Source organism: Chanodichthys erythropterus, chromosome 13 (genome assembly GCF_024489055.1).
Source record: "Chanodichthys erythropterus isolate Z2021 chromosome 13, ASM2448905v1, whole genome shotgun sequence".
NCBI lineage: Eukaryota > Metazoa > Chordata > Actinopteri > Cypriniformes > Xenocyprididae > Chanodichthys > Chanodichthys erythropterus.
In genome coordinates this window covers 41,103,759-41,127,190 of record NC_090233.1, presented here as the reverse complement: position 1 = coordinate 41,127,190, position 23,432 = coordinate 41,103,759, and the positions used below count along the sequence as shown (strand labels likewise).

Genomic DNA, 23,432 nt, shown 5'->3' with positions numbered 1-23,432 from the left:
ACTTATTATAAAATATTCTGTGCCTTTTAATACTAATTAGGCCCCCAATTTTATTGTTGGGTTAATGACTGTATTTTATGGTATGGCTTAACTTGTACAGCACTCTGGATCATATATATATATATATATATATATATATATATATATATATATATATATATATATATATATATATATATATATGCTCAATATGTATGGAATGAACTTCAAGTTACATTACATATGGAATCTGTACCATATCTTTCTATGTTTAAAAATATTTTAAAGTCTTTTATATAGAACAGTGTACATGTTTTAATATCTAATTAGGATTTGTTAGAAAATCAATGTTTTATGTTTGTTCATTGTGTGGTGATATGTATTTCTTTGTAAAAAAACCTCTGCTGCCTATCTTGAACAGGACTCCCTGGTAGAAGAGATATTGTATCTCAATGGGACCTTCCTGGTTAAATAAATATTTGTGTGTGCGTATGTAAAAAAAAAATAATTAATTAATTAAAATTGTAACTGTTGTATGAACACTTGACCATTTAATCCAGACTGAAGTTGTGGGCTGTATTGAATTGCGACACTGTAGCTTTAAGAAGGGGGCGGGCTGCGCAGCGATGACGCAGGAATAATAATGAAAGGATGCTTGAAAATTCCTCCTAGACTGCAGCGTGTGTGGTGACCAGCCGAGCCGCACACTTCACACATCCTAACAAGAGTAATTACACAGGCAAGCGGAGAGACCCAAAGAAGACTCCAAACAGGGGAAGAGAGAGGGGCTTTGGAGAGACTTCCAGGAGAGACACACACGACATAACTCACTTATAAACAGAAAGAGTGGGATTTTGCCATACTAAGTTCAATTAAGGATAAGTCTTAATTTATATAGCAGTCTACTTGGGAGGAAAAAAAAAACTTTAAAAAGCTTTGGTTCTTTGCAAAAAAAAAAAAAAGATAAAGAAAAAAGTTACTTCGTTCATTGGTGTCAAAGATGTCATGTTTCATTTCACTATGTCTGTCCATTTGGGTAGTACTCATGATGCCTGGCAGGACAAGTGCACAGAATGACAACATCAATGTGATGGTCATGTTGCCTTTCAACAACACATACTTGTTCTCCTACCCGAGAGTTTCTCCGGCTATCGAGTACGCGAGAAAAACCCTCGAGAGAGCAGAACTCTTTGCAGGTTTGAAATTCAATGTGCGCTATGAGAACTCCGCGTGCGGGGTGGACGCTCTCTATGCGCTCGTGGACACGCAGGGAGACGAGCGTCCCAACCTGGTCCTCGGTCCTGTGTGCGAGTACGCGGCCGCGCAGGTGACTAGAGTGGCATCCCACTGGAACATCCCGGTGATCTCAGCAGGTGCTCTGGCCACCGGCTTCAGATTGAAAAACAGCGAGACGAACGAGTACTCTCATCTCACACGAATCGCACCAACTTACCTGAAAATGGCTGAGACTTTTCAGGCGATATTCGAACATTTCGCCTGGAGAACGGCATATTTGATTTACGACGATGATAAAGACGAAAGAAACTGTTACTTTACGATGGAGGGGGTTTATATGGTTCTCTCAGACTACCACATCGTCACAGATTTCGCTGTGTTGAACTCGCAAGAGGAGAGAGTAGACGCCGACGGCATCATCACCTCCGTCTACGGGAGCGAAGGTAACGTTACTCGTTCACTTGTCCGTCATTTACCAAACGCTTTACGGCAAGCCGTTTTAACATTTATTCCTTAAGATATACCAGAATTTATTTGGCTTATTATTTCATTAGCTACAAGTGTTTAATTTGATTTTAATATTTATAGATACTAGCATGTATTTAGTCACTAGTACTTATTCATTATGCACTATAACTGTGTAACAAGTTACACGTTTTTGGCATTGAATTGCATCGGGACCTGTGGTTCTGATATTATTCACATTAGATTAGTATGTATTCCAATTGTTGCTGGTGCCTATTTCATTATTAGCTAGTAACTATTCATTAGCTACTACAGTAGTTCTTTTTTCTTCTGCTCGACACATACTGATAAGTATAGTTTTAAGGAATAAAACGGCTTGCCATAGATGCCAAAAGTGTCTTAAAAGAACAACCCCCTGGAGAAGTTACTTGCCAGAAGGTGATAATTTGCACAAGTGGAATGGATGGCAACTTGCTGGGTTTGAGCCTGATACCTTTAATTTACTCCAAACTGGTGAAGAGAGATGGTTTCTGGAGAGACTTGCAGGAGAGACACCTTTCAATTACTAGACTAGATCTTAACTGTCTCCACACTGATACTAAATCGATAAGATTGCATGTTTCCACATTAAAGAATTTCAGTATAACATGATGCAAATGGGACACGTTTCGTATTTGGTACTTAAGTGGGTTGTACTGTAGGTGTAGTAACTGACAAAATGTTTGGAAAATATAAGCTTGAAAAACATTCTGAAAATTCCATGCTGTCAGATTTTTTTTTTTTTCTTCACCAGCAGCTTGTTCTCTGTAGTAAGTTGTGACTCAACTCGGGTATTTACAGGTCAAAAGGGTGGATTTGCAAAGTACTGCCCCTGGTCAAACACACTTCCTTATATTAAGTCACTTTTAATTTAAACTGGAACTGGAACATAGTTTTTCTAGAAATGTTGTATACAATACCGAATGATAATGCATGGAAGCAGTCTGAACAGCAATCCCAATCCGGAGCATGTTAAACTGCCTGGGATGTTGCAACAGACAAGAGCAACACAGAACATACACAAACATGTCAAATGCTGATATTTTCCTAACTAGGGCTGCTCCCTGTCTGTAAAGATAGGTAAGAGGTCAGTTGCAGTCCATAAGAAAGCCGGTGGAAAAAATGATCAGAATTTTGACAGGCGGTCAACACTGAGCAAGAGCTGTAGGAATTTTGGGGAGCAATTTGCAGGCTTTAGCACTCCTCTAGACATCCTCAAGCACTTTTTAACAGCTTTTCGCATGGCGAGTAAAGTCATGCGCTGTCTGCCTGGCTGATTCTCAATAACCAGAGAGTATACACCCTCCCTTGAGCTCACTGCTACTATTGGTGTTGGATGCACTGTGGCGCTAAAAGATATGCCTGCTGTCAAAACTATTAACTGTCTACTGTTATCCTTCTTTCAAACATCATATCCGTCTGCCCTTAATCTGTGGCGTTTCAAAAAAAGTCTGACTGTGCACCTCCTTACTGATCCTGTTTCATAAACAGTGCATTTCTCACATTCCTAGCAAGGATGTTGTCGATTTTAGAAAATATACACATATGCCTCAATACAGGGGCCCTGTATCACTGTGCCCCGTGCATTGAAATGAACATCTTAGGTTTTTTAAGCTAATATTGCGTGAATGCTGGTCATTAAAGGAATGTTCCACCAACTCTGAAAATGTCAGTATGGAATGACTGAAACGGGGTAGAAGGTTAATGCTGTCTTGGGGCTGTTTTGACACTAACAATGACAGGGTAACAGCTCTTGAGGCTTTTTATAATTTTCTTTCCCTTTTCTACCAGTTTACAGCAGCTAGAGGTCCTCAACATGTTGCGATCCCCCACAGCAACTATAAATTTGCAAGTATGGAATGCTCCTCATATAATGACATATACTTTCTTTGATCTGTCCATCACAAGCCATGCAGAGATATAAATGTGGAATCTCAGTGATGGGATGCATTTTTTAAGCCACCACCCAAACACTCAACACTCACTCGTTTACACTAGTGCGTATTTGGTTTAAAACGGCATTTTAAAATGAAAACGATCCTCATCTACACTGGCGTTTCCACAGCATTTCAGAAATGATCTCCGTCTACACTACACAGCCGAAAACGCATGTCACATGACCGTTCATGCACACTGGACATGTGCGTACAAGTGTAAGTTTAACTGCACAGTGACTGCTAAAAATGACAACAAAGCCAGCAAAGATTGCAGTTCAGTCTTCATGTTATTGTACACGGTCGTCAAGGATACGCAGAGCGAACGTGGGCAGCCACGCCATCATTTTCAAAAGTCTCCGTTTTGGTCCGTTTATACTGAGACACAACCCCGGCATTTTAAAACTAAAACGGGGTCTGCAGTATTTTCCAAATTCTCAGTTTTCGAGGTTCGAAAACGCCGGCATAGTGTAAACGACAGGCATAACTGTAGCAAAACGTATGCGTTTTTTAAAGTAAAGAGCATGGCCAAAATTTCATACTGTAGTCTGGCTTATATTTTTGCCTTATATTTTTTCATCTACAGTATGCATAGTTTTGTTTGATTTTCGAGGATGAGGGAATTTCAACCAACCTGTCAACAGGATCATCACCATTGGGGGACCCTGTGATGAGGGTCCAATCATTTAGTCTGCTTAAACTCTGCCCTTTTTCTTACACTCAACTGCAAGCTTGTATTCAGATTAGCCTCAATCCAATCAACAGGTGATGGTTAGGTCCAAGTCCCCATCATATAATTTTCTGTTTCACTCAGATGTACATCAGAATACTAAAGAAAAGATATGTCGCTACTTCCATAACATTGCGAATTTAAGCAACTGCATTGCCTGTCCATGTCGGCATCTGCCTTCTACCAGTTGACTGTTGAGATTGGGCCCAAATAATGTACAGTTTTGTTTGACATCAGCTGCGTCATAAGATATGGGAAGCTTTTCTTCTCCCTTTTAAAAGCTGATAAGCCTATTTATTGTGCTATAATATATAATATATATTCAACTTTTTTTTTCCATAATTCCATAACTGTTTGATTAACATTTATGAAACAGGCAGCCTATTAAGACCTACTGTATCACACGGATCTAATGTCACACATCAGGGGTGGTCCAGACCAGCTGGACGTAAAAAAGTTGGGTGTAAGCTCTACGCTGGACTTAGTCACGTCCAGCTTTCCAATGAATATTTACACCTGTTGCACCATCTAAAACCACGACTAGGCGCAGGTACACTTAGCGTAGACTATCCGTGTACGTGTGGCATGTTCTAAAGTACTGTTAGTTGAGACGCCGTTCACGTTACTGTGGTTATCAATTTGAATATATTAGATCCAACGAATAGATGAAAAATGACTGGTGAGCCGAAAAATAAATTACTTGGATTGTGAAACAAGAAAAATTATTGAGCTATTCAGTAAATATATGCAACCTGCTGAAACGAACCTTTCAATAAATTATCTGTCTCCATATATATCTAGCAGATTGATGCGGTCTCTCATTACTCTTTCACACCAGAATGCCAGCTGATCGTGTAGCCTGTATACCAGACGCGCCAACGTTTTTATTTATCTTTATTTTCACCATGGAAACAAGTGAAGACTTCTCACTTTACACCAACCTTTGACTAGGCGTAAGATTTAGTCTCAGGCGTGCGCTACGCCCAGATGGTGCAACAGGTATTAATTCTTAGCAGGACTTAAAACGCATTTTACGTTAAGCTTTGTCTTATGACCGGGTGTACGTCCAGCTGGTGCAACTGGCCCCTGATGTTTTCGCCAACAGTAAACTAAACGTTAACCTAAGACATAACAGATAATGTTAGTGTGAAAACTCGCCAAGACAGTTTTTTTTGTTTTTTTGAAATACTGTAATTCTGACGCCGTGGAGCAAACTTATTTTTCTCCAATTACTGAAGCCTTTTTTATAACACAGTGAAAACTGCACGGCCATTGGTTCATGTAGTTCAGATACAACAAACCAATGACAAGGCAACGGAGCTGCACAAGCCTATGGCGATGAAGCCCGCCAGAGCCTGCCGAAATGGGCAGGGTCATCTGGCTATATAAGCGGGCATTCTGGCATAAGATCCTCAAGTTAATTCGACTGAAGCGACGACAGTGAGTCGTGCATTGACATAGCACAGCTAGCAACACAGTACTCGTTCCTATATCTCAGGGAACCGAGGTTACGTTAGTAACCGAGTACATTCCCTTTAGATGCTTCACTCGTACTGCGTCGTTAGACGTGGTGGGGAGCCAGTACAATCACGCTGTGCTATGATAGAGGAACAACTGATATGTAAATTCCCCTTCAGCACCTAAGGCGTTCAGAGGGACTAAGTATAGCAGGGCAAAGCCATTAATTAGGGGCTCAGATCTAAGTCAGGGCCCTACAGGAGGCAAAGCGGGCTAAACTCACAGAGGTCAAGTCCTGCCCTGGACAATCGTTCTAAGAAAAAACTCAGTACAGCCTAGGCACTTAGGGAGGGCCAAGAGCATACAAGAAGTAAAGGCAAATGCCTGAAGCCAACGACCCAGATCTAATCGGAGTTGCAAGGAATTTTAGCGAGTTTGAACACGTTAAGGTCAAGCTATGCTCAGAACCAGTCCTGCCTTGAGGCAGGTGTGTGGGTTCCCAGTGGGTCGAACTCCGACAGGCCAACTTACTATACAGTAAACTTACAGAAAGGACCTGAGCCTCTAAGGCAAGGATGTCCAGGTTGTAGAACTTGGCATAGGTGGATGATGAGGCCCAGCCAGCCACCGCACAGATTTCTGCAATGGACACACAACTGGACCCTGCCCATAATGAGGCTATGCCTCTTGTGGAGTGGGCACGTACTCCAATGGGGCATTGCAGGCCCAAAGAGGAGTATGCTAGTGCAATCGCGTTATCCATTGTGTTAGTCTCTGCTTTGTGACCGGATGCCCTTTGGTGCAGTCTCCGAAAAATACAAAGAGTTGTTCAGACTGCATGAACGGGGCAGAGCGCTCAATGTAAATTCTCAAAGCCCTGACATGGCAGAGTAAATTTAACTCCTGGTCATCCTCCGAGGGAGGAAGCACAGAGAGTGTGATAACCTGTGCTCTGAACGGAGTGGAGAGCACCTTAGGTACATAACCATGCCTTGGCTTTAGGACAACTTTGGAGTCGTTGGGCATGAACTCAAGGCAGGTAGGGCTCATGGAGAGCACCTGTTGTTCCTACCTAACAACTGTCCGGATATAGAAGCGTAAGAAGCTGCTATAGCTGCTAAAGCTGCTACATAGACCTTAAGAGTGGAGGGAATGTGACCCTTATCCAACAACTCTTGGAGGAAGGACAATATCAATGATATGTCGCAGGAGGTTGGGTCTTCGCTGCGGGCTGCACACCGAGCAGAGAAGACCAACCGTTTAAGGGCATAGAGATGTCTCATAGATGGGGCACTAGCCTGAGAAATTGTATTTGAAATGTTTTCGGGGAGGTCCACAGGCTCCCATCAAGAGGCCATAGGTGGCCATGGGGCTACTATGATGGCATTGATTGCAGGTCCAAAAAGACCAGCGGGAGAAACTGGGGAGTCAAGGAAAAGGGCCTTGTCCACTTCCTTGATCTCCGTCAGGTTTAACCATAAATGGCACTCCAGGACCACTAAGCTGGCAATTGACCTGCCGATAGCCTGAGCTATAGCCTTTGTAGCGCATGGGGCCAGGTCAGTCATACTGCGCAGCTCTTTAAATATGGCTGGGTCAGGTCCAGACTCATCCATACAACGGAGGAGTTTGGCATGAGAGGCATGAGAGACATGAAGGACGGCCATGGTGTGTAATGCAGAAGCCGCCTGGCCAGCCAAGGTGTAGACTTGTCCAGTGAGGGCTAATGCCATCCTACAGGGCTTAAACGGATGAGCGACCTTCGCTTTCCATCCAATGGCAGTGGGCTGGCAGAGGTGTGTGGCCACCAACTCATCCAGGGGAGGCAGCTTCTCATAACCTTTTTCAGGTAGCTCACTGGCTAGGGGACATGGAAGAGGACATGAAAAAATTTGGCGCCCATCCCAGCTCTAGTGTCGATCGGTTCCAGAGATGGCAAGTGGAGTGGGGTCGTTCGTCGTGCCCGTCCAATCCTGCGCCCCTGAGGCCGCCAATGACATGCTGTCATCTAGGGGATCGTCTTCAGGCCCCCCCCCCGAATGAGACCAAGTCACTCGCGATGGCAGAGTGACGTTGGTCTGGGCAAGAGAAAAGAATGGGAGAAACCTCTCTGTGTGGAGAGATTGAGGCATGCGGGACCTGCGCCAGCATAAGCTCAATCGTAACCAAGCACTGAGTTCCTCTGCCCTGTTGTTTTTTCTTCAGAGGCTCCTGCGAGGAAAATTTGCTCTTAGGAAATATCTCTGAACTCTCCGGATTGCGGCAGGGGATGCGCTGAAACAGCTGCTCGCAGACGCTAAAGGCGGCTCGTGAGTGGCGCGCTGATAGAGCTTGCTTGCAGAGCGGTGATCAGCTGATTGAGTCAACGGCGTGTCAATGACGAGAAGGCTTCGAGTCTCACAGTGCACAGAAGAGAAGAAGATTGTCGTTGGCGAAGGATAAATCTCAGGATCCTATGCCAGAATACCCGCTTATATAGCCAGATGACCCCGCCCATTTCGGCGGGCTCTGGCTGGTTTCATCACCATAGGCTCATGCAGCTCCGTTGCCTCATCATTTGTTTGTTTTATGTGAACTGCACGAACCAATGGCTGTGTAGTTTTCACTGCATTATGAAAAAGGCTTCAGTAATCAGAGAAAAAGGAGTTTTCCCCACTGTGTCTACCAACGCAGTATGAGTGAAAAGGGAAAACATACAAATTCTCAGAAAACATACAAATAAACATACTTTTAGATGTTAAATTGCTATTTGGAGCATTGGGATCGCTAAATGAGGGCTTAACTCAGTTTTGTGGAAACCTCAAATTTCGATCTAAATTGACATTTTCACTCGTTTTTCCTGTAGCTCGAAATTAGCCTTCATGCATTCCGACTCATTTTGATAGCACGGGTCACATATGGTTAGCTGCATTGTATTCATTGCAACTATTGTAGCATTGTTATCAAAACAGACCTGTGACCCACCAGCTGAGAACATAGCCATAGAGCTGCAGTTCAGTATTGTGTTAAGGAGCTTGTGATTTTACTAAAGCAGCCATTTTTCAAAGATAGAATTTACCAGAATTTGAAGGGTACATCATTTAAAAAAAAAAATGTAAAGCTTTATGACAAGTGACGAGATAAGTTGGCTATAGCCCTATGATAATAAAAGTTTGTGTTTATATTACCATAAATTACTGCCACTGTATAAATTAGCATATATTTGAATGCTAAATGATGCAGCCTGTTCCATGAGGTAGATTGCTGGCATTGAAATTAGTATTCCAGGCATGGTAGATGCTTCATTGTTTGGCTGCAGTGGTGTAAGTAATGCAGTAGAGAGTACTGATACAGTAAATATGGCAAAGATGCTTAAATTTATCTGGGTGTCAAACTGATAAATTACATTATGAGTTTGTACATATTTAATTTTGAACTACTACTTTTCACTACTCATGGCTTGTTTTTTTAAAATATCATTTTAACTTCAAAATGCAGACTGCAACTATGTTCAGAGGTCAATGACAAAAGCATGTAAGAAAGTTGATTTATGTGGCTGCTTATAATAACAGCATTCATCGGTATCTACTCTCTCACACAGTTTCTCATAATAAGAAATCAGTACAGATTGCCAAATAGTTTTTGTTTGCCTGCAGTCATCTTTAAAGGACGTCATTGGGACATTCTCCAGCATCCATGACGCCTGATTTGATTAATTGGCCATTGCAGTACCCTTGTTTTTGTTGTTGCCAGTCTTCGTTATGCAGTTTTGAACCTGTTGCACAAGGCTGCGGTGTGTTGGTTGGCACAGCTGAAACAAATGTAATAGAATACAGGTAAGTTTAATGACATGGCCCAGCCTGCACATGAGAGCTGATCTTAAAAAAATTTAGCACCTGTTTATCGAAAGACTGTGGAGTGGGAGTGTTTTGTGGGTATGATGGCTAGATGAGTGTCAACATTGGTAACAATCCGCTTGTTAAGTCATGACTACTAATTTCAGCTAAGCTAAGTGTACAATACAATGTCTGGGCTCACAGTGTCCCGGACACCAGTATGTTAATGATTCAGTGGCCATTTGAGAGATTTAGGTATGGAGATAAAGCTTAGGATTATGATTTTTTAATGGTATCACAGCATACTGTGAGTGTATATCAGCATCATGTGTGGTTTGCTTTTGGCATCTGTGAATGTTTAGACCAGGAAACGATACCTAGCTGTTGAATGTGTAACATATAAAATTCCAAGTTTTAATGACATGCATCCAAAATAGAATGCTTTTTTCCATGATGTGCACTCTATTTGTAGATGTAATCACTATTATAAGCTATATGTGTATAAACATCTGTTTTGTCATATCTCCACACTGATGCTAAATGTCAGAAGATAACGCACTTTAATGAGGATGGAATACAGTGTTGCAATGTTTTGACAGTGAATGACGTGAGCACAGAAGCACAAGCTGGCTGAGTGATCCTCAGGGAGTGAATTTACTAAGCCAGATATATGTCATTATAGCCCCGCTTATTTTGCATTCTGTGCCATGCTGCCAAAGTCGGACAGAGCGGCAAGACAGTAAGCCCTTATACTCAGTAGCGATACTGCACAAGTTTGCACAGCGATATTATTTCCATGTGCACGTTCACACTATGCGTCTATATAGACCCCCAGGTGCTTTAAATGCGGCGCAACCAACGGTAAGTGTGCCATGTGTTGCCCCTTTGCATTCCTCAGCTCATTTGTAACTAGTGTCAGTGGGAAAATCCAGATTTTTGAAATATTGCTGGCTGGAGCTGTACCCCATGGAATCGCTGGAGAGCCAACACAGGGCCTGTAGTGTGCTGTATGCTCTGTAATTAAAGGGTGCTATAGTGCAGGAATACTGAGGTGAAGTTTGTCCCACTCAGCTGAGGATATTTCAAGCAGCGCATTACACTGACTGAGCTGTGGGGAAAGTTCCAATCCTCTGAATCTTCCTATTTATGGGACACTTTGCGACTTTTTTGAAAAAACCTCTGTTTGCTTGTTGTTTGTTTATTTATTTTTGACCTCCTTGCTCCATGGGAAAATATTTCATACCTCAGACTGTGTTTCTGTTTAGACCAGGTCAAAAATCAGCTATTCTATGGTACTCAAAGGCTTGTGCTTACATAATTGAATCAATGCCACATGTTCTTGTAAAGCTGGCCAGTAGCATAAAGGTCGTAATTAATCTTAAATTAACAGCACTGAGCGTGTTCTCAGGATCAAGATGATAATACCTTAATGTGCATGTTGAATTTATGGTCTGTAAAACTCTTATGAGGACAAAGTTCTTTATTTTGTCTTTCATAAATAGAAATGGGAAACATGAAAATGAATGGTTCTGGTGCATGCAGTATTATCATACAAACAACCAGCCACTACCTTATTTAGATCTCACAAGCCTTAACATTGTATCGGTTTTTGGTTCATGGAGTTGTCAATGAAAAATAAATAAAATGAATGACTTGTAGTTTGGTAAGTGAGTCAGATTAACTGAGAAACTGCTCCATTTGATTCATAAGTTGTGATTCATTAAAAATAACTACTGGCCACTGTCACTGGTCACGCTCTATGTTTTAGATTCAGCAAAAAGAACCTGCTCAGAAGAGTCATTCGCTTACTGTGACCTCTGTATGTTTTGTGCTGAATAGTTGCACAGGGAGCACTTTGTTTTAGTACAGTGTTCCGATGTTATCAGTGCGAGAACCAAACATCATGAAAATCATTCAGTTACATTATTATTTTATTTTGTTTATTATTTTCTTGATTCCCCACCTTAGACATAAATGCCTTTTGACATTATACACATAAACCAGGTGGTGATGGTTGCTTAAAGTTTGAATTGCAAATAACATTCTGTTCCTTGTTGTTTTACAGTGGTGATTATGTGTGCCAGGGCAGACACAGTACGAGAGCTCATGCTGGCATCTCATCGACGCAAATTAACCAGCGACAGCCACATCTTTTTCAACATCGAGCTCTTCAACTCCTCTTCCTATGGTAAAGCTCCACTGCTCTATTCAAGGTTGTTGTGCACTGATTACAGAGCTTATCTCTTTTCCCAAGATGAGCCATAGTCGGACGAGATGGTCCTATGACCCTGTAGCACAATGAAGCTATCTACAGGTCTTCTGCATAATAGAGATTACATTCAAGAGATATTTGGCTCAACACAATAGTGCCTGGATATTGTCTGGTGAGCAGAACCAGGATGTTCCACCGATGTTCCTGTGCATATCTGACAGCCCCATTGTTGCAGCAAAAGTAACAGAGTAGATATTTCGCCCATTGTCATTGAGGTTTTATCAGCAGACACAGGCAAAACATGGTTGTATAATGTCCTTATTTTGAGAGACACACTTTTCTATAGCAAATCTTGCAATATGTTGATGTGAACAAATTTGTTACAATAAAAAACAACATTATTTCACAGGGGATGGATCCTGGAGGAGAGGAGACAAATATGACAGTGAGGCCAAGGCTGCCTACAGTTTTCTCAACACTGTGACATTACTTAGGTCCACCAAACCAGAGTTTGAAGACTTCTCCATGGAAATGAAAAAGTCACTACAGCAATCGGGCATCCCTGTTTGTGAAGACTGCAGTGCTGTACGTGAGTCTTTGAAACAAAATTACTGAAAATAATGTTAAAAATATATATTGAATACTTTCACATTCAAAAAGCCAACTATCAGACTTTTATTGGATTTCAGATTAATTTGGACTGGTCTAACCATCTTTGTTCACATTTCATCTTTTTATTTTAACTTTCTATTTTACATTTACTTTCTATCTGCACACACACAAATATATATATATATATATATATATATATATATATATATATATATATATATATATATATATATATATATATATATGCAAAAGAGATTAACCTAAAAACTTCCAACCATGAAAAAGTTGCAGAAACAAAAAGTTATTTTCCAATACACCATCCTTTTGTCCCCATTAATTACTCGCCCTCATGTCGTTCCACACCCGTAAGACCTTCGTTCATCTATAGAACACAAATTAAGATATTTTTGTTAAAATCCAATGGCTCAGTGAGGCCTCCATTGCCAGCAAGATAATTAACACTTTCAGATTCCCAGAAAGCTACTAAAGACATATTTAAAACATTACATGTGACTACAGTGGTTCAAGCTTAATGTTATGAAGCGACAAAAATAATTTTTGTGCACCAAAAAAACAAAATAATGACTTTATTCAACAACATCTAGTGATTTCAAAACACTGCTTCATGAAGCTTCAAAGCTTTACATATCTTTTGTTTCGAATCGGTGGTTCGGAGCGTGTATCAAACTGCCAAAGGTTGGGTGAACTAACCCCTTAACAATATACAGGATATCAGCCAGTCAGTCATTCAGTCAATCAGTCTGTCAGTCAAACAAATGCCTCTTTTCTGCATCCATTTTGTGGCCTGCAATGTTCAGAGAGCAGCTGATTCATTTATTCACACAGTTTAAAGTCCGAATACAGTGCATTCACACTTGAAGTGCTTTTGAATGGGGTGACTTGGCGTTCCATATAGGCCCCATATTTTGGTCTGGCTCTTTGTCCCCATCATGTCAGCTTCCTTTGAAAAGCCATCAGAGCTTTTCTAAGAAAGACAGCGGAAACTGTCATTTTGAAAAACAATTGTGGACCAATCAAAGTGCCAAGGTTAATAACCTCAGTGGGGGCCCTGCCACTTTTGACTGGCTCAATTGCTGTATCAACAGGAGCCACAAAAGATTTGAGCTGGACCTTTGCGGGGGACCACTACCATATAGAAATGTATTCAGACAAAGCCCATTCTCGTTCCAAATATGAATGTCAAGGCTTCAGTGTGATGAGCACAATTATTTCATTGTCTGAATACACTTCCCAGAGAAGCCTTACCTGACAGAAGCACAGGCTAAAGTGATGTTTCACAAACTTGGCCCTCTGCTTGTAGCTGCCGCTTGTATCTGCTCGTTTTTTTCAGACGGTGGTGTTCATGCTGAATTAATGAGCTGGATGAAGAATGCTCACTTTATTCATTAAGAAAGGTGATACATTTTTTGGAATTGGCTTACAGTGAGTGGTGTTCTTATGAGCATCCACACAGATTTTAGCAATTCATAGTAGCTGCCAGGAAATGCAGCCATACTCATTTGCAAAGAGCCCCCCATATGCAGAACATAAATCTGCTGGATAAATGACAGTTTCCACTGTTAAAATTCTAGAAGCTCGACTATATAATCCAGCTACAAAGTAAGACCTTTAAAAGATTCATGAAATATGGATATTTAAAAAGTGCTGTTTTAGATCAAGGTGCTGTCAGTCTATATCTTTAGTGACTAAAATGACAGAGCCTGTGAAAAATGCAAAGTATTTTTATGCACTGATGACCAGTAGGTGGGTGTGTTGGATTACCACAGTCATTAGGAACATGTTTTATGTATTGCAGTATAATGTTTTATGTTTTATGTGTTTGATTGGATTTCTCCAAAGTCTCTTCCACGTTTTCCACTTGCCATATACTCTCAAAAGAAAAGGTCTTGAAATGATCCTAAAAGCAGGCAACATTCTTCAGCATCATTAACTGTTTTTTAGCTGAGAAACATCATCTCTTCAAAAGAAGAAAACCATGAATTTGGTCAGACTGACATGTATTTTATCCTACTTACTAATAGTTGTCATCTGTTGGCCCTCAGGTTTATCTCTTATTTTCATCTAATGTCGGCTCGCCCTTCGCCGTGCGTCACTGCAGGTTATCAAGTTCCAGCATGACAAAACCACTGAGGCTCAAATAATCTCAAGAAATTCTTTTTGCACAGATTAGCATTTCTAAAATACCTATCTCCTCATGTATAATCCAATCACAGCTTCTTAAATCAGGTGATTTGCGTTAAAGTCGAGCAATTTAAGGTCAAGTAACAAATAATGAGGTTTTAATGCTTGGCAACTGGCTCCAAGATGTATATTTCCATCTGTACTTAAACAGAACTGCTTCAAAGGAGGATCAGTGAAGCAACTAGGCACATTCATTAGAGATGATTGAACTCAATGCACTAGACTGCATATGAATTTAAGGCCACCCATGAGTGCTTCTTTCCTTTCCTTCTCAACAACCCTTATCTAGAACAAGATATGCAGTCAACCGCTTTGCTGACCATTAAGGGTCCCTAAAACCATCTCACAGGATCTGAACACACTGTGGCCGATTGGCTAAACTGAGACAAACAAAGGAAGTCACAGACTTATTACAGAAAGTTCGTTCCGCTTCAGTCGTCTCCATTTGATCAACAGTGGAGGGTGTCACTGATTTCAGAACAGACCTGCGATAACGACCAATGATATTCTCTTATGACAAACTTTACTTTATCACATTTCTCTATATAATCTTATAATTCATTCAAGGAATGTTTGTTCAGATAAGGGGAGCTATGGAGGACTGAATATTAAAATATATAAATGAGGAAATTTGAAAAAATACATACATGAAATGAAAAAAAAATGCATGACCCAATGAGACAATTTTTTTTTTTTTTTTCAGTTTTAAGTTAATATGGCTAAATTATTTTCATTAATTTACTAAATAATTTCATTATTATTGTCTCTGTATTTCTTCTTCCAATGTAATAAGAGAACTAAACACGTTTTGCTGCCTCACCTGTTGCTTTAAGCAGTGCAGTATAATTTAATAGTGGTACATGGATAAAGAATAAGATCTTTATATTTCTGTGAAAGTTTTCAAACCAGGTCATCACTGAATATATCCCTCAGTCCTTGTAATTGGATTCAATTCTTATCATTTTTGAAGAGGTTTCACCAATCATCTGAAAGGCTTCATCATGTAAGGTTTCAAGTGGTCTTCAATCAACGAGAAAAAGTCCTTCTGCAGCGACTGAATTCTAAATGACTAGAAGCTCTTCACGAGTTCAAAATAGGTTGTCTGAAACAGTTGATTGTCTTTCATTCTCTTGTTGCATTCCATTATGAAGAAATAAACATGAAAATAAGAAAAATCAAATAATACATACAGAGATAAATAAGTGAAAGAATCAATATGTTGAACAGATTATTGCGGAAATTAATAAATCAAGTGAACTAAAAAAGTGTGTAATAAACGTTGTTTCCCATTGGGTCATTTATTTATTTTTTCTTTCATTTTTCATATTTCTTAAAAGTTCTGTTCTGGCCTTTCTGTCATTGCAGCATACCTGGTAGTGACAGTGAGAATGCACTGGGTAATTTTTCACTGAGGTGAGGAAACTGACATGCGGTTGCACCTTTTCATGCCAGAGCCTGAAGTTAATCAGCCCAAATAAACAGAAACAGGCTTATGGGTAAAACAGTGAGTCCAGTGAGCCCTGAGGATGAGTTACATTCACTTTAATGATGCAGGGCTTGTTTGGGTTTAATCACTGCAGTTGGGCCAATTATGAATTAGTGGCGTTATGCAGTTCTCTCTCCCCTCCCAAAACCAATGGGGGAATTTAATGATATATTATATAAGTTTTATTAAATAAACAAAAGTGACTAAGATCGTGAGACTTACAGTCAGAAATAGCCATGATAAATAAGCACTAAAAAAGGGAAGAAACCCTTACAGTTGATATATTTATTTTTGTTACATAAGAAATCACTTTATCATTTAAAGATGCTGCAAACTGTGATGGAAAACCGCACATCTCAACGTGGGTGACAGGCTTCGAGACCTCTCCTTTAACATCTGAGTTAGAATAACAGAAATTTAATCAAAATCTCCTCTATATCTCTTTCATATCACATTCTTGAACTGAGATGGCATCCGTTTTACACAAACTGTTAGCAATAGTGCCTGATCTTAAATATCAGCGGGGTTTGTTTCGCAATGAGAAAGCATTACATTTTTCGCATGAGGAATGTTTAGTCCGATACATTGTGTTGCTGAATCACAAGCTGTGCTCTGTATGAAAACACGGCAGGGTTTGTTATGCTCTGAATGCTTGGAGATTTCACCTCTGTTCACGCTTCCAAAAATGAATATGTATATAAACAGTCATATGACTATATCAGCTTTTCCTGCTGTTTCACTCTTATTAGGCAGTTGAGGGTGAATGTAAATATACAGTAATCTTGGCAGCCGGATATCGAATCTCCCCCGGGCCGCAGACTGACTAAGCCCCAGGTTTTACTATTGTTTGCCTTGGGCTGCGCACATGCAGCATGCGGCTCTGTGGCAGGAACGGGCCATTAATCCGTATCATAACATGAGCATCTATTAGTACGTGCTTTTCAGTATTCATGGCGGCTGGATAGCCCTTATTATTTTTTAATTGGTTAATATTTTATTGAAGACAGTGCTGTTTATGGATCCTCTCCATCTTATTCACTCTTGATGTTAGAAGACACATATGCAGTTGTTCATTCATTTGCAGTTTAACTAAAATAAGATAGTGATTGATGAGCTGCTCTTGGATTCTCTCACGATAATCTTTGCTTTATCATATTTGTCTACTAATATCTTATAATTCTACGTAAATAAAGTTTGATCAACATTTGTTCAGGAAGCAAGGAGAGTTATAGAGGGCCAAATATGAAATAAAAGATTGAAGAAATGTGAAAAATAAATACGTGTGTACTTTAATGATACATAGAGGCAATGTATTCTAAAAAAAAAATTAACAGTATAATCATAATTTTTATATTTATTTTATTAATAAAGTATTCTCAGAGCCTCGTGGGCAGCACTCCAACACCCGAGTTCGAGTCCTTGCTTATGTTCCTTTCCTGATCCCGTCCCCCTCTCTCCCCCTTTGCTTCCTGTCTGTCCTCTACACTATCCTATCAGAATAAAGACAAAGATGCCAAAAATACATCTAATTAATAATAAGAATAAAATACAGATTTATATACTTTTATATCAAAGAGAACGTGAATGTGTGAGCCCTGTGATGGATTGGCCATCCATCCAGGGTGTCCCCCGACTGTGGCCTGAGACGCTGGGATAGGCACCCCGCATTCTTGCAGTGGATTAAGGGGTTTGGGAATGGATACATTTCACTTCTCTATTCCTTTCTCCAATATGCTAATAGAAGGTTAAAGCCTGAATATTTCCCTTTTTCATTGATTGATAGAAGTGTCTCTCTCAGAAGCAAGCATTATTTTGATTAAGAAATTGCTGTCTTCACCTAGTGTTCCTCAGACCTTGCTCTTTTATTGTATTGCAGGTCAATATGTTTATGGAGGGGTTCCATGATGCTTTGCTTCTGTATGCAATTGCTTTGCGTGAGGTGATGAGCAACGGTCTGACGAAAAAGAATGGACTGGAAATCACACACAGCATGTGGAACAGAACATTTGAAGGTAATTAGTAAAACAAATGCTGCGCTTTTTCCCGTAAAAGTACTATGGATGCTGGACTGTGGAAGACATCATTTGCATTTTATAACAAAAATTAATCAGCAGCTGTTGTTCTGAAATGCAGATATGTACTCAGAAGCATGAGAAATAACTGGTTCAATTTTGTGTTAAAGTTCAGCGACAGAGAAGGTAAACAGTGGCAGCAAACTCAGCAGTAATCAAGTGAAACCTTGCACTGGCCAGACGGTGTCAGAATAGGATGATTACTTGAGAAAATAAACATTACACTTGTGTAACCCTTGGTTTAATCAGGCATGTGTAATTCTAGGGTTGGGATGCAGCATTAAATTAACACAAGGCCCTGAGTAACATAACAGAGCTCGTTTTAATTCTTGTTCATACTAAACTAAATGCATTTAAAAAGCAATGATTTTATACATGAGACTCTGGGAGTACCCACAAAATGTTACATTACTTGCAAGGAAGGGATTTGAAGCATTATAACATGATAACACACTCATTTTTTAAGTGTGATCCATTTATTTAAATTATACAAATGAGGTTAATTGCATAAGTACTCTTTCATTAGTCACAATAGCCGCAAATTGCATCTTTCGACTTACTTAACCTATTTACCACTATTTACAGACCAATGTACTGTATACGCTATCATTTAAATGTTTGGGGTCAGTACTTTTTTTATTTTTATTAATACTTATATTTAGCAAGGATGCCATGAATTGGTTAAAATTGACAGTGAAAAAATGCTTTTCTTTTAAACCTTCTATTCATCAAAGAATGCTGAAAACTATTTATGGTTTCCACAAAAATATTAAGCAAAACTGAAAATAATAAGAAATGTTTCTTAAGCAACAAATCAGCATATTACAATTATTTCTGAAGGATCATGTGTCACTGAAGACTAAATGTCATGTGACACTGGAGTAAAGGCCCATTCACACCAAGAACGATAATTACAAAGATAACTCTAACGATATCTATTGCCAATGCACAATATCATTCTGTTTATTTTAAGTATGTGCTGCAGCTTTGCCGTCTGCTTCTTTAAATGCTCGAGCTCTTTAAAGCAGGATGGATTCTGATTGACTGTCAATGTTTTTATCATTTATCAGCTGGAAAAATCATTCTGAAAGTGATTTCAATGATATCGCTCATCTGGGCCATTATCATTATAGTTGTGGTGTGCTATTCTGCTATTCTTTTACATTTATTAGAATTGTAGAACTATTTTTAGAATTATATCTTTATTATTGTTATCATTCTTGGTGTGAACAGGCCTTAATGGCTTCAGCTTCAGCTATGACAAGAATAAATGACATTTCAAAATATATTAAAATAGAAAATGGTTAATTGCAGTAATATTTCACAATATTGTTGTGTTCACTGTATTTTTTTTTTTTAAATCAATTATAAGCAGTCTTGGTAAGCATGAGAGATTTCTTTTATAAATTTACTGAACCCTAATTTTTGAACAGTAGAGCATATATGAATTTTAAGAAAACACATATATTAACTGGTTGGTAGGTTGGCAACACTTTTGTCTTTTAACAAATCAACATCCTATTTAATGATATTTTACACCCTAACCTTATTAATAGGAAAATAGTAATGCATATTTTGTACAAAGAGAACAGTGGAATCTGAAGACTGAAGTCTTATATTATTCCCATTATTAGTATTCACCACCACATTTGATTCCCATTATTGTAGTTGTGAACAGAGGGTTCTCCAGTATTCCTGCCACTGTAATTCATTAAACTTCCCTTACAAAATAAGTGTTCAGACATGTCTGCGGCCCAGACCCATCTCAATGACCACAGCAAGACAACTAAACGTGAAATAACAATGTTTTGCTCGGCCAGAATCATCAGAAACAGGGTCATGTTTTCCTGTTAAATGAAATAATATTTTAAAAATCTCAAGAATTCAGGAACACAGATGTACAGATGAAATTACCATTTTTGCAGTCAAAGCCAACAAAAACGGCAGGAGGCGGATGAGATTTCCTGTTGTATTGCCCACCCGGAATTTGCCGACTCTTGCTGGTGTTTTCCTTGGAATGTTTGACTCTTCAAACTAATTAATTTTCTCATTCCTCACATTCCGTTATACAGGCATTTCTGGCCAGGTGTCTCTAGATGCCAGTGGTGACCGAAATGGGGATTTCTCTGTCATTAGGATGACAGATCCAGAGGCAGGAACGCACGAGGTATGCGCACGTAATCATTTCTGCTTTTTGAAATGTCGTTTGAAACTAATTTGCAGGATTTGGTTTACTATGTTTGTGCCAGAATTATGTCTAAGTAAGGAAAGTGTTGTCTTTTTATGCCTTCAGACTATCATGAACTACTTCGGCACCAATGGAACTTTTGTTACGATGCCGGGCTTTAAGAGGGAATGGTTCTCCTTGCGATCAGCACCACCACCCCCAAAACACATTGAACCATCATGTAAATTACCTCTGCTTCTTGAAGTCTGACACTTTTTTGTAACAGTATGATATGCACATGATTCATATATTTATTAGTATAATTTATATGCAGCTTTCCTTATAAATGGTTTTTTATTTTATTTCCTAAGCAGGTGGACTAGGTGTATCGGCAGTGACTGGGCTAATAGTAGGGGGAATTCTAGGAATGGCTCTCCTCTTGGCATTCTACTTCTTCAGGTAAATGTCAAAAACATTTTTTTCTTTTTTTTCATAAAATAGGTCAAAGTATTAATTCTGAAACTTAAATCTCAGTTTTATTATTTTAGAACCATCTGCCCAAATGTTTGTTGAGATAATTGTAATGGCTGATACTTCACATCTACATTCATGATATTGTTCTTCATCGCTCCTCAGGAAGAATTACAGGATAACCATTGAACGGAGAACACCTCGAGAAGAGTGTGACATCGGAAAACACCGTCAGTTGCGGGAAGACTCCATCAGATCCAACTTCTCAGCAGCGTAGTCTGTAGTCGTAAGTCGACTGCTGGGGAGTTCGAATTCGGGGAAGGTGCATCTCAAATGGGTCTGTGGGCTCTTCAACCACCATCCCGGGAACCCAGAAATATTTATAGACATGCTGTAGTGTTTTTCTTTGTAAATGTTTCTTACTCTTCAATTCGTAAACTCAGGAAAGTTGAATTATTGGAGGAGAAGTGCTCGCAAGGCTTCTTGACTCTCTGTAAAGAAAAATGGTCTTTTTTTATTTAGCTACAGACCTTTTTTTCCCTGCCAAACTCATCTTGAGGAAGATTCTGTAGAAGCCTGTCAATTTTGTAGAAAAGAGTGGGCTGACTTGAGCCCGGTCAGCTGCTGGGCCGGTGGGGAGAAGCAGTCACGAGATATTGAGGACTGTAAGAGTGACACTCAGAACTTAAGCTTATTTTAAATGTAACACTCTCCCCAGTGGTCTCGGCATCACGTTACCTTCCTCTTCTTCGTTTAGAGAATGTCCAGTAGAACACACTGATAAACATCCATTCTTTCTTCTTTCTAGACTTGGGTCAGGAGGCACTGATGAAAAAACTGATGTGAACTTTAAAATGATGTTCCTCTCTGTCAAACACGTATCTCAGCAAGCCTTGATATATCAAATTTGGCTGCATGCTGAAACACTGAACTGTTTTTATTTATGATTATAAATTCTGATTTTCTAAAATAGGTTTTAGTCCCACTAATTATAATAATCGAATATAATTTCAGCTCTCTGTCATATCTTGATTTACACTGCCATGTACAGTATCATACACGCTGCTGGGTGCCTCATAACCAAATGTTGTCTGACTGGTGTTCACGGTTTTGGCTTCAAGATTCAATTGATAAAAGCGACTGTTGTAAAACTAAACCAATCTAAACTGTCCATTCATGTCAAGATGTTTAAAATAGGAAGAATTTGTGCTTTTTAAACATGTCATGCTTTAATAGCCACATAAAATGTCTGCCATAGACCTCCTTCACAATTACATTTTTGTGTCAGTCGTTTTGTACAGCCCACTTTTTATTGGTAAACATCACACTTTTTGAATGCGAGAAAGAGTTTCAAAAAAGAGATGATTCTGCTCAAATCATGCCTGAATCTTCATCGTCCTGCACTTTGTTGCATCTGTGAAGGTGAACTGCAGAGGCAAGCAATTTGTTTGGTTGGTTTAAAAAGATAAAAAGGAGGCTGTGAGGAAGTTATGTAAAATATATACAGTATAGATATGTCACAATATGATTTTCTACACAACAGAAGCCGGTCTACCTATCAACGAAAGATTTTGAAAAGCTATGTTCAGTTTATATTGCACATGTACATTTTTGAACTATGTCTTTAGATTGTCTTTGTCAGGAGGTGGTTATCAATAATCTATCCGTTTAAAAGCATATATATAAGTGTATTTTTAACATTTGTGATGGTTCAGTAATGATTATGAGATGTAAATGTGAACTGTCACATTTAAAACCATCTCTATGGTTTGTGCATCAAAAAAATAGGGTTTTATTCAGGCTTGGTATGATGGCAATTGTATACTGATGTAAGTAAATGTATCAACATAAGATGTGATGTTATTTATTTATATTTTTGTAGAGGTTTCATTTTTCTTAGTGTTGATTTTAACATTGTTTCTTGTGTGAAATATACAGAATCCTTTTTTGTAAACAGTATATCTGCCTTGTCAGAGCAAATTTTATCTGATAAGTATATTTACAAGGCTTTGTAAACACTTGGAAGAATTGTAACTTATTTAGATTGATACATAATGACCAATTAAAAAGACAATTTATGGAATGAAATAGTCTCTATGTGTTTACCAGTAGCGGCTCATACAACTTGAAAATGGTCCGTACTGGTTTGGCCGACTTTAGGAGCAGCACATCTTTTGCTCTTGTAATTTAGTGTCTGAAATTCGTAACCAACAGTGTGGACATGTTTTTCGCGAGCTTGTGTCGATTCAGTGGACCAGTGGACTGTCATAGCTGTGGTCTGAAATTCCTCATAGATCTTCAAGAGAGTGTGTGCAAATGATCCCAGACTGCAGAGACACTATGTGAACACAGGTCATGTAGCCAAAGCAAACACAACTCACTTCCTTTGCTGCTCATCACAACAGGTGTCTCACACAGAATATTTTTCCATTACTAGTCCATCTGTAGAACTTCTCCGGAACACATTTAACTGAGAGTTTATTCACTCAAAAATTAAAAATCTCTCATCATTTACTCACTCTCATGCCATTCCAAACCTGTATGATTTCTATCA

The 23,432-nt window shown here is 39.2% G+C and overlaps 1 protein-coding gene across 2 annotated transcripts; it reads left to right on the top strand.

The window, feature by feature from the left end:
- Positions 1 to 680: 680 nt before the first annotated feature.
- npr3 (natriuretic peptide receptor 3) lies at positions 681 to 22,942 on the top strand. 2 transcript variants are annotated; one of them, XM_067407117.1, is made up of 8 exons: positions 681 to 1,658; positions 11,722 to 11,844; positions 12,278 to 12,453; positions 18,045 to 18,180; positions 20,313 to 20,407; positions 20,534 to 20,648; positions 20,782 to 20,866; positions 21,044 to 22,942. In XM_067407117.1, exons 1-8 carry the CDS (start codon positions 980 to 982, stop codon positions 21,153 to 21,155), a joined length of 1,521 nt encoding a protein of 506 aa, XP_067263218.1. In that variant the 5' UTR covers positions 681 to 979; the 3' UTR covers positions 21,156 to 22,942. The 2 variants fall into 2 exon arrangements, with proteins under 2 accessions (XP_067263218.1, XP_067263217.1); XM_067407116.1 differs by having other exon boundaries at positions 20,779 to 20,866.
- Positions 22,943 to 23,432: the final 490 nt, after the last annotated feature.

What these genes read in the sequence shown, in the direction of transcription:
- npr3 (XM_067407116.1), top strand. Translation starts at nt 980, where the DNA reads ATGTCATGTTTCATTTCACTATGTCTGTCCATTTGGGTAGTACTCATG. An exon ending in CTTCAACTCCTCTTCCTATG is followed by an intron (nt 11,845 to 12,277) that starts GTAAAGCTCCAC and finishes ATTATTTCACAG; the next exon opens with GGGATGGATCCTGGAGGAGA. An exon ending in CAGAGGCAGGAACGCACGAG is followed by an intron (nt 20,408 to 20,533) that starts GTATGCGCACGT and finishes TTATGCCTTCAG; the next exon opens with ACTATCATGAACTACTTCGG.